General features: G+C 37.0%; 1 protein-coding gene across 1 annotated transcript in view; it reads left to right on the plus strand.

Annotated features, from left to right (window-relative positions):
* LOC145686725 (transcription cofactor vestigial-like protein 2) overlaps positions 1-14,889 on the plus strand; it is a 245,806-nt gene that overhangs the window by 195,605 nt on the left and 35,312 nt on the right. Inside the window, exon 3 of the mRNA XM_081760334.1 lies at positions 12,036-12,497. Within this exon, the coding sequence (XP_081616460.1) occupies positions 12,036-12,497 (462 nt within the window). The remainder of the gene's footprint in view (positions 1-12,035; positions 12,498-14,889) is intronic.

The raw sequence follows: 14,889 nt of genomic DNA on the forward strand, positions 1-14,889 counted from the left end.
ACAAAAAATATTTTTAAAAATTTAGAAAGTGAGACAGGCAGTATTCGGAAAATGCTATTAAATTAATTAATTAGTTTTTTTTTAAGATCTTTCGTATAGTGTTTAAATTTTGGAGCCGAAAAATCAATGTTGGATCCAGCCCGGAGTGACCTAGGCACCCCCAGTTTTTTTGGTGACAAAAATAATTGAAGCTGCTATTTATATATATTTGAAAGTTTATAGTAAACGTTGCTTTTATACTTTATTGCACACTTCTAGGATAACATTATAGGCCTAATAGTGGTGAGTTGTATATTTATCAATAGTGGTGAGTCTTGAACATTTATTTCCTCCGACACCTATCTACCTATCTACGGATTTTTTTTTTTTTAAAAAAAGCATAGTTACGACTGAAATACGATGATTCCTTTTGAAACATCCTGTATTTATGCCAGTAGATTTCATCAAGCTGAGAGCTCCTCCGTGGCTAAGCGGTTAGCGTACGCGTCTTTGGCGTGGGAGGCCCGGGTTCGATTCCCGGCGGTAGCTCATGTGGTTCGAATTCCACGTTAATCAGTAGGTCCACGTCTCATATAGCCTCGCTGCTGAACGGAACGTTAAACTCAAAATCAACTCAACTCAATTCATCAAGCTGAACAAAATTGTAAGAGCGTAAATATAAAATAGGGGCACGGTGCATCCGTGACTGGCGTGCCGGTGTAATATAGAAAAATACCGTTAAAATTCAAGTAATTCTTTATTTGAATATTTCAATAATGAATTATTCTAATATTCAAGTAAAATTCTTTACTCAAATATTGTATATTCGGACATTCGAATACTACCAGAAAAATATTGGAATACTTTTAGCAGTACTAGTGGGATCGAGCGATCTGACACGTACGTTACCATGAAGGGGATTCGAGTCCTTTGAAGTGTAATGCTGCCCACAAGACGATACGAGAAATCAGATTTTTTCACCTCGTCTCATAAATTTTGTAAAGACTAGCCTCGTCTCGTTTCTCAAATAATTTTCTCGTCTCATCGATCCTCGAGTTTATGTACAAAATTTAAAACGTGCTTTTTTTAATTTTTTAATTTCATTTAAAAGTTATCAGAATCCTTCTGCGTCACGAGAGGTCAACGAAGTGTGTGATATAGTAATATTTAAAACCATGTTTATTGTTAGGACAACGCAAGTGGAAATTAACAAGATTACGTAAGGAAGACCGTTACTCCCCACGACAGCCATTGAACCAATGCGTTTTTTTAAAAAATTCAGTTCTTTGCAACTGACTACTAGAGAGATTATCTCAACCGAATTCCTTAATGGAGTCAATCTGTTAAGATCTTCACGGGTAACGGTGGCTATGAAAATTCCGTTTAAAATCTATAACATTTCCTAGGTTCTATGCAACCTGCACGATAGCAAAGAAATGTTGGTTGCCTATAATAAAAGGATATGTAGCTTTTATTGCAAATTGTATCTCAGCCTAGTTCGTTAATGGAGTCAATCAATTAACATCTTCACGGGTAACGGTGGCTATCAATATCTCGTTTAAAATCTATAACATTTCATAGGTTCTATGCAACCTGCACGATAACAAAGAAATGTTGGTTGCCTATAATAAAAGGATATGTAGCTTCTATTACTTCCAATTATATCAACCGGGAGTTCGTTGATGGAGTCAATCTGTTGGCATCTTCACGTGTAATGTTGGATATTCATATCCCATTTTCTACCATTTGAAATGAAATGAAATTTTGCAGTTTAACGTTCCACGATTATGCTCTTTAGGCTAAGGGAGACGGATGATTAAGGCAAATGAATGATGATGGAATAATTGGTGGAATGAGAATGTGATAGGAAACAAGAGTACCTCGAGAAAACCACGGGCACAATGTTGTCCACTACAAACTTACTTGGCCGGGGATCGAACACGGACCCCCTCGTATCAAAGGTATGCGCTCTACGAATGAATCATCGTGTCCCATTTTTTTCCTACTATTGAAACGAAGGTATGTAATTCTAGGATGGTATGGCATCAAAGATCTTCCATTAGTTAAAAACCACGGAACAAAATTGAAACTTCTAGAGATAGAAATAAATGTAACTTTCGTGTGGTCTTCTTCAAGCGCGCACGTTGAAATTTTTGTTGGGTCCAAAATTTAAAGGAGGGTCCAATAATGCAAGAAACTACATTTATGAAGTATAAAATGAGTGTTATTCTATATCCCCCCCCCCCCCAAAAAAAAAACTAAGCAGTTTTTAAGTACTGCCAACTATATTCACACGAAAAGGGATGAAATTAGATTGTTTTATCAGAAAAAAAGCAGTGCAGATGAGGAGTAAGGTCCAATCTTTAGTCTACATTAATAATTTCTCGTTTTATTAAGAAATGCATGTCGAGTTCCGAAGTTTTGGGATTGATTCCTCCCCCCCCCCCCCAAAAAAAAAGTCTCGTAACTCGACAAATATTTGTACATTTTCTTAGCATAACTATACTTGTTTAACAGAGAAATAAAATAGATGTAGAATAAAGATTTGATTTTTATACCTTTTCGTTATAAAAATAATCTATCAGATTTTCTGAGAATATATGTAGCAGTTATTAACAATTACTTTGGGGGCAGAATAATACAGGTTTAATACTACGTAGACGTATTGGACCTCCCCCACCCCCACGCAAAAGAAAAACTTTGGACCTCCCTTCCGGATACGCACCTGCTGCTTATGATATTCTTTTGCATCCTCCTCGCCAAAGATGAAGTGGGTCGTGGGTCAACAGTGCGTGACCCACTACGACCTTCTTCCCACTGTGACCCTCTCTGACTCACCGACCCCCTCTGCTCAGTGTATTGTAGACAGCATCTTCTAAACACTGGAGAATTTGTCTACGTTTTACTTTCAAGGCCTCCTTTTTTCTTCCTTTTCATTTGTTTCTATTTATTTACCTGAGCTGAGTATATCTAAGTGAAAAAAGAACTTCAGACATTTTTGGAAATTGATATTTGTACTTGTAATAATAGCAATATGACTTACTACTTGGCTTTCGAAATACAGTCGAAGTTTACACTTTTTCCCTTTACGTTGGCCTACTTTATATGCCTTGATTTGAGACTAAAATTTCATCGTATTGTCAACTGGAAAGTATCTGTGATTCAACAAAGAAAGAAATATATGTGATAATTAAATTAAAATTCATCGTAATATGATTCATTACAAAAACTTTACCATTGTATATCTGAAAGTTTAGATCCACCGGTATTATAAGATAGTAGTGCTTGAGCGATTGACCGTAGAAATTCACACTTCGATTAGTGATAATTTCACAGTCTTCTTTTATTACAAGTGTAAAGTTTTTAGTCAGTGGAGAGGAGGGCGTGGATCATGGGTCAGAGTTGATGACGATAGATTTTGGTGGGTCAGAGTGGGTTGTGGGTCAAGTTTGTATTTCAGGCCCGTATCCAAATGGGGTTTAGGGGGCCGGGCCTCGCCTAAATGTTTACCGGCAGACCTAAAATTTTCACGGTAGGCTTGCAAATGAACTATAATATGGTGATGAACTATAATGTGGTTGGATCGGGTCCCCTCTAACTTCTACCGGCCCCTTACATTTTTGGGCTGGCTACCGGCCTGATCACGTAATCTCTGTTCCTCGCCACGCATACTTAAAATCATGCAGTGAATGTTTCGCCTAAGACGAATCTTTAGGATTAAATTAATTGTATATCTGTTAACAGTTATAGCTAGTTGTATACGGTTAACTAGTATATCTGATGGATAGTGTGCGGACAGTTCCAGTCGAGGTGGATAAATTTACCTTTTATCGTCACAAAACATCATCATACCATCAAGTCGATTACAAAAATCTCCCAAGAAAAATTAAGTACGTACATGAGCATCTGAAACACCTGATTGTTGTAACATAACGTAATATTCACATTCCGCACAGCAAGACGCAATAATCAAAACGGAGAAACCTGGTAGCAACACAACTAAATTTATCATACACAAACTACTACTATTTCTTCTTCTTCTTCTTTTGTATTTTAAAAGATGAGGAAATGTGAGCATTGTATTGTTCTTTTGGGTTGAAGTTTTCAACTGTGAGAAAATTACGGTCACTTAAGTTATATTCCTACAGTAATCGTAATTTCAAGGGAAACCGGTTCTGATCTTTTAATGTAGGATCACTTAATTGCATAAGATATATATATGTATAAGAATATATTGTTTAAATTAATCTGCTACACAAGTTGGACCACATATCATAGCTTTTTAAAGTTCAAAGGTCAGTGTTGAAATACGCCGCGTACAGTTAGCACGAATGAATACAAAAATGTACCTTTTCTACTTTTTTTTAAAACTTTTTTTTTGGCAAGTTTTCATTTACAAAAAGTGCCTCCCCGAGTGAAATATGGTCAAATTTTAAAAGAAGTGACTTATTAATCTCGCTATCTTACTTAGTTTAAGGTATTTTTTCATGTTTTTTTTTCCTCCGGTTCTTTCTGGAAAATCATTAGTCATTCTTGACAGTCCATGGATTTTTTTTGTCACTTTTTCTTCCACTTTCGCTACTTCACTGACTACTTACTTCCTTGCTTCTTTCTTCTCTTCTGTTAAAGTCTAAATGGTATTTTTTTTTGTAAGAAAAAGAAAGAAAGGAAACGAGACCCGAATAACTAAACAAACCAACAATAAATATCTGGTTTCAGTAGAGTGACGTGAAATTAACTGTTTGCTGAATTCCGAAAAGAGTGAAAAAAAGGATTCTTGCCTTAGGAAGCCCTGTCACTACATTTCGTATGCTAACTTTGTATACAATATTACCATCTCATTGTTGCCATCTGCTTGCATAAGTTAACAAAAAAAATATATATATAAATAAATTGAACTTTATTCCTAGAGTTGTTTTGTTGTATTTTGTTATTTCCGTTTTTCTTGTGTATTTAAATTAAAACCAGTTGCGAATGCCGGAACGAACTTAAAAGGAATGGAGAGATGGAGCGGGAAGGATAACTGTGATTGTTCCATCTTTTTATCTGCACCTTCCTCTGTTTTTCTCAAAATATCATCTCTCTATGACTTATGGTCTCTGAGATATGGCTTCTTAAACACCCCGAAATTCGAACTTTTTGACCAATATCTGGGGAACGGTGGTCATTTGGCTCAGTAGCGAGATCGCCAGTGGCCACTGGTTACTATTTGGTACCAAAATGTTTACAATCCTCTTAGGTATTGATTAACACCAATCAATGGCTTATGATCTCTCTATGGCTTACGGTTTCTGAGATATGGCTCCTTAAATCTCCTTAAATTGGAACTATTTTTGGCCAATATCTAGGAAATGGTAAATCATACAGAGATGATATTGGGTTAATCAATACCTAAGAGGATGATGAACATGTTGGTACCGATATTAACTGGTGGTCACTGGCCAAACCAGTGGTCAGTTGGATATTGGCCACCGGTCACGATTTGGTACCAAAATATTTACAATCCTCTTAGGTATTAATATCAATATCATCTCACTATAACTTATGGTTCCCGACATATGGCTTCTGAAATCTCCGGAAATCGGCCACATTTTGGTCAATATCTCGGGAATAGTAAGAGTGAATTTCGTGAGAGTGAAAAATTTAATCACTTTCTCAGATAATTTTTGATGCTCTATCGAATGGAGAGCTCAAAATTAAAAAAAAAAAAAGAAAAATGCATATAACAGACAGACAGAGAATTCAGTAACCATCTTTTTAAGTTTGTTGAAAATGGTGAACAAAACTTATCTTGTCATTAGAAGGAATATTTCTTAATGTTAATACTTGCTGAACAAAAGTATTATTATTATTATTTATTAAGTTCGTCCTTTCTAAATGGTAGTTGGCTGGCACGGTGGCTCAATGGTAGATCGCGTACCTCTGTTGTGTGAGGTTCGTGGTTCGATCCCGGCCAAATAAGTTTGTGGTGGAAAACATACTGTCCATGGGTTTTGTTGGGGTACTCCCGTTTCCTTCCACTTTCTCATTCCACCAATTCTTCCATTATCATTCACTGGCTTTTATCATCGTCTCTCTTAGCCTAAAGGCTATAGTCGTGGGATGTTCAACTGAAATAGTTCATCTTTCTAAACGGTAGTCCTTCGAATAATTTAATTTTTGGGAAATTCTTTGAAAATGAGCTGGTAAGGCCATCTTGGGTATTTGCTTTTGTGTTCTTTTCAGTTTAACGTCTCACTATTGTGCCTTTTACGCTAACGGAGGCGATAATTAAAGCAAGTCAATGATGATGGAAAAAAAATGATGGAATGAAAAAGTGGGAGGACCACGAGAAAACACACGAACATGATGATGTCCACCACAAACTTACTTGGCCGGGGATCGAACCAGGGACTCCACGCATCAGAGGTAAGCAGTCTACCACTGAGCCCCGAAACAGTGATGATTTTAGGGGATGGTCCCTAATTGGAAAACCCTCCTCCCTCCAAGGGCATATCTCTGATTGTGCTCAATGTGGATTACCAGTACTTTTGCAGTGCTCTTTTTCCTCCGTGTATTGAAAGTCGTCTCTTCCCAGGTAAATCTTCTGGAATTACCGTTGGGTTTGGCAGGAACAAAACCGTTTTCGAGTATTGAATTTTATAGGACACATTTTAAAAAACAACTTTTAATAATCTCAATGGTATCATAGAGAGTTTTGTAAAAAATACTTTACTAAAGCATACGTAGAGCAATTAGCACAAGGGATTTTGGACTTTCTCCAACAAAATTTTATTACAAAATTCTTGTTATATATAAATATAACAACAATCACTATAAACGAAGTCTGAAGACCAATACAATATTCTTTATGTAGATTTTTGTTTCATAAACTAGTGGTCCGTAGGTCCAGGCAGCCGAGGGAAGTATACTTTAAAGGTTCAGGCAATCTAAGTAGTTGCGATTAGGATTTTTCAGTGCTTCAGGCAAGCAAAGAGATTGGGTGGTCTCCACAAAACTCCAGGCAAGCGAAGTGCTTGCAGTTAGGATTTCTCTATGCTCCAAACAGAGCTGCTTCATTGCTAAGCGGTTAGCGTACGCGCCTTTGGCGTGGGAGACTCAGGTTCGATTCCCAGCGGGAGCTCAGGTGATTCGGATTCCACGTTAATCAGTAGGTCCACGTCTCATATAGCCTCGCTGCTGAACGGGACCTTAAACTCAAAATCAATCAATCAATCAATGCTCCAAACAAGCAAAGAGTGGGTAAAGATTCACAGAGCTCCTGGTAAGCTAAATGGCCAAGGAACTTTACAACTACAATCAAGCTAAGAGGCTGGGGTAGATTTTTTTTTTAGAACTTGGTGAAGCTAAAAGAAGGGAGATGGCCAACCAAAACTTATGGTTTTGAAGGTCCTGCGACGTTTCTTACATCTTCTTTGTAGATATTCGCGGCGCTAGTATTTTTCTTCGGTGGCGTGTTCTGTTAGGGATAATAATGCCAAACATCTGCTTGTTCGTAGTAGTAGTAGTTGTTGTAAATAAACACGTGGTCTTGTTCACAAATATGGAGCACGTGTAGGATATAACAGTTTTGAAATCTCCTATAATATCTTCTTCTAATCATTTTCTTTCAGAAATCTAAAAACGAGCGTGGTACAAATTAATAACATCAATTTTTGTACTAATACGAAAAGTATCAATGCCTCAGCGTGATTTGTTATTATGATGTCATGTAAATATCTCTTTAAGAAAGTATGGGGAGTCCATTCATCTACATTGAGGTATCTGGGTTCATTTCCAGGCCATACAAGTTTATAGTGGAAGCATCTTATTCAAGGTTCCCACATTTTCATTCTACCAATTCTTTTGAAGCATCTTATCCAAGGTTCCCACATTTTCATTCTACCAATTCTTTTGAAGCATCTTATCCAAGGTTCCCACATTTTCATTCTACCAATTCTTTTGAAGCATCTTATCCAAGGTTCCCACATGTTCATTCTACCAATTCTTTTGAAGCATCTTATCCAAGGTTCCCACATTTTCATTCTACCAATTCTTTTGAAGCATCTTATCCAAGGTTCCCACATTTTCATTCTACCAATTCTTTTGAAGCATCTTATCCAAGGTTCCCACATTTTCATTCTACCAATTTTTTTACTATCATTCACTTTCTTCTATTGGATGTCTCCTTTTGCCTATCGGGCATGAACCTGGGACATTTAACTAAGTTTATATATATTGCTTCATTTTATGTTCTTTTAGGATTGGGGTACAGGAAATTCCATTCTTTATCAGTGCAATACTACAGTGTTGTGCGAAATATGTATTTTGGAAAGGATTACCAAAAGAAAAAGGTTACAAAGCCTATTAAGGTTTATATGTGAGACATATCAGGTGTATTGATCTTCCAGCTGATAGAAGGCATTCAATACTAGTTCTCAATGTAATCACAGTTTTTGTTCAACCGTTTATCACAACGGCAGATAGTTTTCTATACCATTTGCATAGAAATCCGCGTTAAGTTCTCGTAGCCGTAGCCATTTTGACATAATCACATACCAATGGTAGCCAGCAATTTTTGCTTCAGAAAAAAGGAAATGTTGAAAATCAGCGGGGCTAGGTCGGGGCTGTAGAAGGGGTGCTCTAATTCCCGACATAATGTCAGTGGTTGAAGTATTGTGTCTACCGTTGTGTCCAGGGTTGTCATTAACAATATTGGTTTCCGTTAAAGGCAACACCACTTTCCTAAATGTTGCTTTGGAATTTAGCCCTTTCCACCACGTCTACAATCTGCCTATGAATGTTAGCAGGTGTAGTGTGTTTGGTCCACAGAAACCACACCATTGACTTTACTTCTACTCGTGATCTATTTTTCAGACGAGTCCAGTGACGTATCTAGCCCAGGGCCGAGGGGCGTAGGACCCCATTTTTTGAGTGACAAAAATAATTTAAGCTATTATTTAAATATTTTTGAAAGTTTACAGTAAATTCAAGATATACCTATCATAGTCTGGGTTCCAGTCAATTCAAGATATACCTATCATAGTCTGGGTTCTAGTCAATTCAAGATATACCTATCATAGTCTGGGTTCTGCCTACCCCCTCCCCCAGTTTTTGTCTTCTAGATCTGCCCCTGGACGAGTCATCACTTTTAATGTCTGCTTCTCGAGTATACATTATCAGAATCCGAAGCCTTCAAAAGCCTGCACCAAGACATACATGTTATTAATCTAAAAATAAAATTTCGTTAAGTTATACAGTAAACAACATAACAATTTTATGGTTAATTTAATGCTGTAACAAAAACATGTTTTATTCACTATGTGGACTTCATTTCAGGCTTGACACTAGTTGGCAACATTGTTCTGATGCAGTTATTTTGTATTCCGAAGCAGTGCACACGAAATGAACCGGGAAATGGCGCCCCGGAAGCACTAACCCATCACACACTCTTCAACAACCAAACCACTACAACAGATCACACGGTAATTGCGTATCCTTGTATTTGCTATTTGTTCCCAAGTTTCTCACTTCATTTGCTTAACGCTGCAGTGGATGGTTTGGTTGGTGTTAGCTCCTTCTGTTTCCCATTCACCTCCCTCGCACAAAGCACACCCCCATCTTCCGTTTCGTTATAAATGAAGTTCTACAGAAACCCAGTTTCTTGGTGGGTGGAACTAGTGAAGCGTAAATTGCAGTTCGCAACCTCTCTCAGAAGTTGGTTACTTTATTTTGCTTTCATTCTTTACTAAGCAAACAACCAAGAGTAAATAATAATAATAATAATAATAATAATAATAATAATAATAATAATAATAATAATAATTTAACAGTTGCTGAACCTGTACTGTCTACATAGCACATTATTGTAATATGAGCATGTAACTTTTTCCCAATTCCTCACTATATCTGAACATATCCCTTTACAGACACAAGTGAAGGACGGGAGAATTCACAAAGGGAGTGAATTGCTATAAACAAACATATATACGTAGCATTTTAATATATGGATATTGGGGCCAGTTCGTGGTAAACTTTAAGAAGTAATAGATAATGTCAAATGGAAATATTTTTTTGCTTATAAATTCATATCTGAATATGTCAAGAGGTTTTTGCCATTCAGATTAAAGCAAAGCGCCTGCACTGTCCGTCAACCCGCTGTACATAGCTCTTGTACTGGTTGCCTAACACAAGAATATCAACCTTATCAACGCCCCAGGGACAATGTTAATCTACGAATTCAAAACAACCCCTAGCTCTTTTACTGCTTGCCTAAAATGAGGATATCAACCTTAGCAACGCACGAAGGACAATGTTAATCTTATGAGTTGAAAACAACTCTTAAAACACTGAATAGAAAAATAACTACACTCTTTTGAAAATTTCAATGAGGACTGGAAAAGGTGCGCAAAATTTGTATTGGATCGGTAAAAGTGACCGTTTTTGGAGTTTGTGGTTTCCGAGATCTCATTGTCGAAAGAAGTTGGCCACAAACATATAAACGTAGCATTTAAATGTATTGATTAGTTCCTAATTTTATTTTTGAATAGCGCCTAGGTTTTCAAGTAAGTTTGCCAAATTATTTTTTAAAAAAATAATTGAATGAAAGCAGGAAATATCACGTATATACATGTATAGGTGTGGCCACGTTGATAACTCGAACTTTGATTACTCGAAAAACTCGAAAACTCGAATTTTTATGTATTCCCTTCAGCTTCGAGCTATATAAGTCCCACTGTATATAACAGACTATAGTCCACGTCACCTGAATTGGTGTGTGGCATCAGCCAATAAGCATGTAGTGCACTGTTACTAAACCTTCAGGAAGGAATGTAATCATCCATAATTTATTTTCGTATTTGTGGACAATTATGAATGATCAGATTCCTCCCTGAAGGTATAGTAACAGTGCACTGCAAGCTTATTGGCAGATGCCACACGCCAATTCTGGTGACGCGGACTATAGTAATCACTGGTAAAATCCTGAGATTCGATTGGGGGAGAATAAAAAGGAGCAAATATGTATATGAGGAATACGCTGTGATCATTTTTAGCTTTGCTGACATTGTTCTTTTCGTAAACCGTAAAAGAGAACTGCAACCTTTGAAAGAGTAGTGTGAAAACCACGGATGACGGTCTGAAAAAGTTGTTGAACATTGCAAAAATGAAAGCGATGTTCAACAACTTTGCAAGAGTATAAAAGATAACTAAACTCTATGGTCTATAGAGCGCGGAGGTTCAATGCCGTGTTCACAAAAGTTCTCCACTGACTTCTATCCTTAGCCGATTGGATCCACTTTCTACTTTGTATTTCTATTTCTGCGAGATCCATCTTAATATTGTTCTCCCATCTGCGCCTAGATCTTCCTAATGGACGTTTACCAATTGGGTTTCCAGTAAAAACTTTGAAAGCGTTCCTACTTTCTTTCATTCTAGCTACATGACCTACCCATCTGAGCCTCCTAAACTTAATGACCCTAACAATCTCTGGTGAACGGTATAAATTATGTACTTCCTCGTTATGAAGATTCCACCATTCCCCCTTTCCGTACCTCTTGGGTCCAAATATTCGTCTTAGGACTTTATTCTCAAATACTTTCAATCTGCATTCTTCCCTCAGAGTAAGAGACCATGCTTCGCAACCATACAACACAACAAATAGAAAACAAAGGATAGCAGAGACAAATAGTATCTACCTCTATTTACGATAGAATACTTCCTTAGACGCAACACTAGAGAATAAATCAATAGATATAATCAATCTAGACCGGAGTGCATTTAAAAGAAACAGCATCATGTTGAAAACTCAAATGCCCATGTGCAAAATGTAAAATTTTCAATATTTAAAATGAATCTGAAAATATTACACATTATATCCATCGAAACATTATATCTGAAGCAGTAAATTTATCATAAATGCCAAATTTTTCGTGCTATCTTTATAAATAAAATAAGTTGGTCCTTTTGTGTATGTATAAAAATATATTTATTGCATAGATTTATATTAATACTTACTATCCGCATGAAATATGTAAGAAGCATAACTATTACGTTTTTTCTTTTCCAATATATTTCAGGTTCATCATCACCAATGTCATCAAGAAATTTCCCCCCATCATTCTGGAATAGCAACTACCAATCAACGGCCAGTAGATCAACGGTGACGTCATTCAGTGGTTATGGCTCATCATCAGGATCTGAATTATACGCTGGGGTGGATCCCTACCACCACGCACTTCATGGACTGCAAACAGACCCTTGGCATTACTCCGCCTACTCCCACCACAGGGGAGTGGCTGAATTAGGGGGCTACTCAAGCACAAATCACCACCACCACCCCGCAAGGTTCAATCCACAATATAGCTCGTTTCTCCTCCAGCCACCGGCGCCTAGACTGAACCCTGCTCCGTGTACTGTGAAGTCTGAAAGTTGGACGGGTACAGCGAGGTACCCCGGGGACCCGTTAGCGTCCGACCTTAGTAGCCATCACGCCATCGAAACGAATTACGCAGCGACTCATGCGTACGGAAATATGTCAGGTAGGTTATTTAATATTGTTAACAAGACAACAATATCTTTTAATATGTTTTGTTTATTACAAATTACCCTTTGTCTTATACAATTTCTTAACACTAATCTTTTTCTTGTCATCCTTCCTTCTCCTTCCACTGTTTTTAATCTAGAAACCTGAAGGTTCATTGCTGCTGAAGCAAATATTCGTTATTTTTGTCTTATGTGCTAACACTATCTAATCCTGATTATTATTACCCACATCGCCAACGCTCTTGCCTCTGGTGCGAGCGGTCCTGGGTTCGCTTCCTAGTGGATACACTCGGTCAAAAGAGTGTAAGAGCTTTTTCAGGCCAGCCATAATGAGTGAGGTTTTCCTGGGTTTTCCTCATTCACACCAGGCAAATTCTGGAATGTTCCTAACATATAGGTCCCAGGCCACTCCCTTCCTTCCCTTTCCTCATACAGTGTAATCACCGAGATACGTCATTCCTCGTACATGGTGGGCTAACATCTATACAGATGCTCAAAGCCCAGAAATCTAATTCCTAAACCTAATATCTAAGGTCCTGTTTTAATAAGTCTCTCACTTACTTTGTTAACCCAAAGGTCTTTTCTCCTCATTGACTCCCTAACTAAAACATTGCGTACTTATTTGTTATGATACTAACGTAACAAGTGACCCCTAACATCTCACGCTACACCCATGGCCTATATTACAATATTTATTATTATTATTATTATTATTATTATTATTATTATTATTATTATTATTATTATTATTATTATTCATCGTTGTTTATGTGATTACCCTTCCAACTTATCACCATCTTATGCCATTTTGTCTACATTATAAAAAGAGGCTAACATGTGTATTACATTTCACGGTTACACATCAAAACAGCGATGCGTTGCGTCAGTAGCAACGTCGCCATGTAATCTTATATACTATATAAAACTTAATGATTTTTGTCAGTTTGTATGTTTATCTCATATACAAATCCACGTCTTTGGGTTGGTATTTTCTAAATTCATTGTATTTTTAGGTAACTGCGGAGAAGACTAGATAACTAAACCATAATTTAGTTTGTCTATATCAGTGGTGTCCAATTATAATAAGCCTGAGGGCCATAACTGTCTTTACTAGTAAGGTGGAGGGCCGCAGCTAATAATAATAATAATAATAATAATAATAATAATAATAATAATTATTATTATTATTATTATTATTATTATTATTATTATTATTATTATTATTATTATTATTATTATTACACTACAAAAGAAAAATATAAAAAATATATTTGAAATATTACATACCTATTCAATGTGACTAATGAGGGTGACTAGCAGCGTTTACAAGGGCTGGGGTATCTACATCCATTCCTCTTGTAAAAGATGTAACCCGCAGAAGATATAAAAGAGAAGAATCTCCAAGGCAGCTTCTGGAGTGATTCTTTGCAATTTTCATGGTGGAAAATGCACTTTCACAAAGATAAGTACTACCAAACATTGACACTATTTTCCGACACAACACACAAAAGCTAGGGAAACATTTGTTAGAAAGTAGTCTGAAAAATCTACTCCTTTCTTTGTTGTCTGAAACAATGGGTCAGCCTGAAAGTCACAAAGTTCGAGCTGTAAGTTTGGAGGTTGTTCTTCGATGTTTATTGTCAATGGATTAGTAAATAATGCAATGCCATCTTTTAGTTTGTAAAAATCTGAGAATCTCGCATTAAATCCATTCATGATACTCTCGATGTTTCTACAGAACTCAGAAAAATTAAACGCTTCCTTTTCAAAATCTAATGTCAGACGATTGCAACTTGGAAAGTATGCTAAATTGTGTTTATCACAAGAAGTGGTCTATTTCTTGCGCACTATGGCTTCTAGGCAAAGTTTGAGGAAGAAAGGGTCTGATTTAAAAAGCTAGATCAAAAATAAATTCGTTCATTGAAGTAATCGTCCCTTTCAGCAACGATTACATTACCGACTCCAGTGTTGTCTTGGATGCCTGCGCCTTTTTGTTGTATAGAAGCGCTAAATGGATGCATTATTCCGAAAGAAGAGTGGAAACATTAAATGAATGAATGAATATAAATTAAAATATTATCAGTTATAACAATCGTAAATCATGAAAGCTTTGTGGGCCGCAGGAAATGGTTTGGCGGGCCGCATGCGGCCCGCGGGCCGCCATTTGGACAGCTCTGGTCTATATGTATCAGAAACACTAAACCTTGTTACCTGTAAGGTAGACAACCCAAACGGTCTAAGTGTGTTTAAGGTTGCCTATCGTACAGTTATCGCGAAGAACTGGCACTCCTACCAGTACAGCAATCGAGTTGAATTTGAGTTTAACGTCTCTTTCAGCAGAGGCTATATGCGACGGGACCTATTGTTTAACGTGGAATCCGAATCACA

The sequence above is a fragment of the Thermobia domestica genome, chromosome 5 (genome assembly GCF_964235325.1).
Source record: "Thermobia domestica chromosome 5, izTheDome1.hap1.1, whole genome shotgun sequence".
Classification (NCBI taxonomy): domain Eukaryota; kingdom Metazoa; phylum Arthropoda; class Insecta; order Zygentoma; family Lepismatidae; genus Thermobia; species Thermobia domestica.